This window comes from Haplochromis burtoni, unplaced genomic scaffold (genome assembly GCF_018398535.1).
Source record: "Haplochromis burtoni strain Fernald_Lab_line unplaced genomic scaffold, NCSU_Asbu1 Contig_1783, whole genome shotgun sequence".
NCBI classification, from domain to species: Eukaryota; Metazoa; Chordata; class Actinopteri; order Cichliformes; family Cichlidae; genus Haplochromis; species Haplochromis burtoni.
This window is the reverse complement of record NW_024584144.1, coordinates 18,402-22,968: the sequence shown is the minus strand read 5'-3', so window position 1 is coordinate 22,968 and position 4,567 is coordinate 18,402. Positions and strand designations below refer to the sequence as shown.

The 4,567-nt window shown below is 41.3% G+C and overlaps 1 protein-coding gene across 1 annotated transcript; it reads left to right on the top strand.

The window, feature by feature from the left end:
• Positions 1 to 144: 144 nt before the first annotated feature.
• On the top strand, positions 145 to 1,629 carry LOC121813490 (THO complex subunit 4-like). Its single transcript, XM_042217289.1, has 2 exons — positions 145 to 1,286; positions 1,431 to 1,629. The coding sequence occupies exons 1-2, from the start codon at positions 913 to 915 to the stop codon at positions 1,627 to 1,629; spliced, it is 573 nt and encodes a 190-aa protein (XP_042073223.1). The 5' UTR covers positions 145 to 912.
• Positions 1,630 to 4,567: the final 2,938 nt, after the last annotated feature.

Below are 4,567 nucleotides of genomic sequence, written 5' to 3'. Positions count from 1 at the left end.
AGGTTTTACATTTAGTTCAGTATTACCTGTTGCCTGTGTCTTTGTCTTTTGGGAAAATACTTTACACAAGTAATGGCTCAAAGAGGATTCCTTTTTTTTTTTACTGTGCTGCAATTGTTTACTTGCATTTTAGTACGTGAGGGTTTTTTTGGAGGACCCTCAAATGGCTGTTAGAAAAACTGCAGTTTTTAACACTTCAGCATTGGAAGTTTCCTCTTGATTTTCCTGATTATATCCAGTTTCCAGTGTTATGAGCATTCATCAATCCTCTGACTATTAGCTGCAATACTCACACCTCACCAGTCATTATTGATTCTAGATCATTATGGCTGACCCATTTGCATTTTCCAGACTTGGACCTTACTTGAAGGACGCCATTCTATCAGACCACCCTCACCCTCCTTTTTCATGGACTGTACACTGGAAGGATCTCCTGAACGCTATGGTTCAAGCACGCATGGAGAAACTGGAAAGAGTAATCTTACATTATTCTTGTAAAGGCTGTCTCATAGTAACAGGCATCTTATAATATTACAGTTTTTCTCGATTGCTTAAACACTATAACCAGGCCTCTAAACTAAAATTTCAAAACCGTAATGCTACTGTTCAAAAAGCTCACCCATTTCCCTGAACTATAAACACTATTCCCTGCTTTGACACATGACTCAAATTTGGTGAACTGTTACTGCAAAACTCTACACACAAATCCCTACATTTTACAGTGCTTACACCATGTAGTCATTTAGAAAGCACTAGCATGCAATAATGTTAACTTAAGTCAGCATAGCTTGAGCTCAATTAGCACACAATTAACCAGGTGGAAACACTAGGAGTCAAAATTTAGCACACACCAATCAGAACCTGCAATGGATAGATAAAAGGGCCAAAGTCAGCTCATTCAGGTTTGAAACAATGGATCCAAAGAGATGCAAAGGAAGAGGACATGGTGAAAGAGGAGGACGTGGTGAAAGAGGAGGACGTGGTGGAAGAGGAGGACGTGGTGGAAGAGGAGGAGAAGGTGGTCTAGGACAACAGGAAGGTGGTGGAGGAGGAGGGAGAGGTGGAGGAGGAGGAGGACGTGGTGAAGGAGGTGGAGAACGATGGCGACAAGGAAGGGGAAGAGCAAGGGCAAGAAGACAGTCAGTCTTGGATGAAATTCGAGCCACTTTAGTTGACCATGTCCTTGTCCATGGGATGACTATGAGGGAGGCTGGGCAACAAGTACAACCAAATTTGAGTCGCTTCACTGTTGCCTCCATCATCAGAACCTTCAGGGAGGAAAACAGGTAGGTGTACTTGCAGTAAGACTGCTTTGTACAGTAACGTTTAAGTTACTGAACTTATGTGTCTTGAGTTTCAGTATGTTTCCATTATTTTCCTGTAAAATGAATGTGTGACAGTTACAGTAATGAGTGCTTCTATTTTTGTAGGACACAGAGACGACCACCTGGTGGAGGCAGGTTAAGGCTTTTGTCGGAGGAGCAAGAGAGGGAACTTGTAAACATGGTAATTGCAAATAATGTAATCCGCCTGCAAGAGATTCAAAGGAGAGTGATTGAGGATGATCATCTTTTTCGAGGCATAAATGCCATCAGCCTCTCCACAATGCTTCTCTTTACGATAAAATGAAACCAAGATGCCCTACCACGATGAAAAGACAAAATACAATTACCGGTATGAGAAAGAAAGGGCAAAGATAGTGTTACTTACTCTATTTTTGAAACGAAAACTTTATATTGCACATTTATACAAGTGAAAAGAGTGAAAACTGCAAATCTCGAATATTGGTGTTGTTTGACTTTAGGTGTATTGTCTGAAGCTTATCTGAATAACACTTTGTTTAACATCGTCTAGTGTCTTCCATAGCACTAGAGTATGAGGTCCATATTATGCCAGCAATCTTAGCACACACTTGAACTGACTGGTACAGCGTACCTCTTTCAAAAAGATCTAGGCTCTAGAAATACGAAATTTTAATATCTTTATATTGCTTCGCGACTACTCTCTTGTTTAGAATTAACCTGGAACGGACCATAGCCTTTCCGCCTCGCAACAATGAGCCCGTAACTTGCTCGATTGTGCGATTTTCAGCATCCGAGATATACATCTTGACTAAAACGATGGAAACGGGGGGCAACCATCACTTGGCTCCATGGGCGGGTTATTTGTATCAAGTGCTTGTCACACTGGGTCATGACGTAGGGGGAGAGGTAAACGGTCCACACATCAATGTGACCGCACGCACACTATCAAGATACCTTACCACGAGGGGTATCCCCCCCAGCACTCCTCAAGCCATGCCACTTGTACTCGGACCGCCAGTGTGAGCCTAATTGGCACTGACTGCTGGCCCTCACACTGACTTTCTTGCTGTGTCTTAATCAGAAAAAACATGACAGGTCGGCTTGGACCTATGAGGACGTAATAAGAATGTACTTTCATCGCTAAGCACTTATACACACGTTAAGCCAGCGATGCTCCTTACAACCAACATCTGTGCAATTCCGTCAAGCCGAAACTTGACATGAGTGTGGAGCCGGGTGGCCAACAACAGACAGCACGAAAGAAGAAGGAGAGTTCGAGAAAACCTGGGAGAGAGGATATTCATACTCTGAAGTAGCTCTTAGGTTATAATATGTGTGAAGTAGCTTGGGTTAGAGAGATATCACCGCCTTCCACACATCACCGCCAGTGAAGATTTGTGCCAGTGAGGAAGTCCAAGCATTCACTGCATCACAGACGCGCTGTTAGACTGTTAATAAACGGGTGTAGAGCTTCATTTTGACCTGGAAATAGGATGTTTGGGAAATTGAGTGAGATGTTATGGATTTGTGTTTACTGTTGTGAGGATATGAGGCGTAGTTTCAAGAAATGTGTTTTAGCAATCGAGAAAAACTGTAATAGCAATGGGAATTCTTTTTTTCTTTTTTTTTTGCTTTAATGACTGAAAACTGAATTTTAGTGCAGAAAGAAAAAGCTGCTCTTATTTAGGGCGGCTTAAATTCAAGAGGAGGATCTATGGTCTCACATGTGTCCGCTCCCAGGTGCTTCCAGCTAAATCTAAACTTTATACGCCGTCAAGTTCTTTGTGACATCACTGGTCTAGTCCAATCACCTTCACCCGGCCTTCTCCAGGCCAATCAGCGTTCATGCCACGTACTTTAAATATCAGTGTGCATCTGTCTTTGTCCTCGCAGATGCCATTGTGCAACCCACCTCCTCCCCATCTCCACCTCTCATCACTCAAGCTCCATTCAAGCCTCCTTTATCTCCACCACCAGCGTCGAGGCTCCAGGGGCTCTAATCCCTTTCACAGCCAGGATGGGCTAACCACCAAACATCAATCTGTATCTGTTCATCAATAACTCAGGTTCAGTCTTTCTAATGATCTGTCCTTACTGAAGTATATTTAGTGGTTTTTTTTACAAACAATGTGGCTATAATGTCTTTATCAGCTGACGCTCAACCTTCTCTCCTTCTCAGACCATTAAATACTGTGATTTAACAAAATCCTATGGCATCTTAGTCATACATGTTAGAGAAATGCAATAAACTGAAATAAAATAATCATAATAGAAAAAAGAAAAAAAAACGAATGAAATGATGTTGCGTACAAACTAAAATAAAATAAAAAATACACAGAAAACATCTTTGTCAGTGTGGTCAACGCAAACATAAATGAACTCTGACGCAGATCGTTATGAACACAGGGACGGCTCTTTGATATTTAATGTTGTGCTTGAGAAACATCAGCCACATAAACCAGCCTGAAATGAATAAAATGAAATTAAAAGTAAACATTTACAAAACGCAAGAAATAAATAAAACTGAATTTAAAGAAATCAAAATGAAATAATAACTGTTGAACTGTTTGTTTTGTTTGGAGTTATTTGATAGTTGCACACAGTAAGATGTAAGGAGTGTTAATGGCTCTCCCTTTCAGGTGTGTTTGTTTTTTCCATACATCGTTACATGGACACGTTTTATTTGGCGACGTCCTAAAAGCCATTGTTGCAGATGTTTAAAGTGCTGCATGAACTGCGGTGCTCAATGTGAACTGCTTAAAACGTCCTTTCCCTCTGATTTGAGTTTCTCAGGCTCCTACTTTGTTTAAAAAGCTGGTGAGAATCATCCACAGAAACTATGATGCAAACCTGCAGAGATCCACGAGGCTTTTTGTACAAACTGGTCTGTCAGAAACTGCCCCAGAGGTGAAATTTGTGGGATGTTGAGCACACTGAAACATACCATGACAAGACATTGAACTGCATATTCTTCCTGTGCCTGTTTGGTTCCCCCCAGCTAACATAGACACATATTAGACTGATTGGTCTAAATTGGTAACAGTGGTAGATAGGAGATTCAATTCAATTCAATTCAAATTTATTTATACAGCGCCAAATCACAACAAACGTCGCGTCAAGGCGCTTTATATTGTACAGTAGATTGCACAATAATACATACAGAGAAAACCCAACAATCATATGACCCCCTATGAGCAAGCACTTTGGCGACAGTGGGAAGGAAAAACTCCCTTTTAACAGGAAGAAACCTCCGGCAGAACCAG

Excerpts from the sequence above, each read along its gene's own strand:
- LOC121813490 (XM_042217289.1), top strand. The coding sequence starts at position 913 with ATGGATCCAAAGAGATGCAAAGGAAGAGGACATGGTGAAAGAGGAGGA. Across the intron at positions 1,287-1,430 it reads ACCTTCAGGGAGGAAAACAG|GACACAGAGACGACCACCTG; the intron begins GTAGGTGTACTT and ends CTATTTTTGTAG.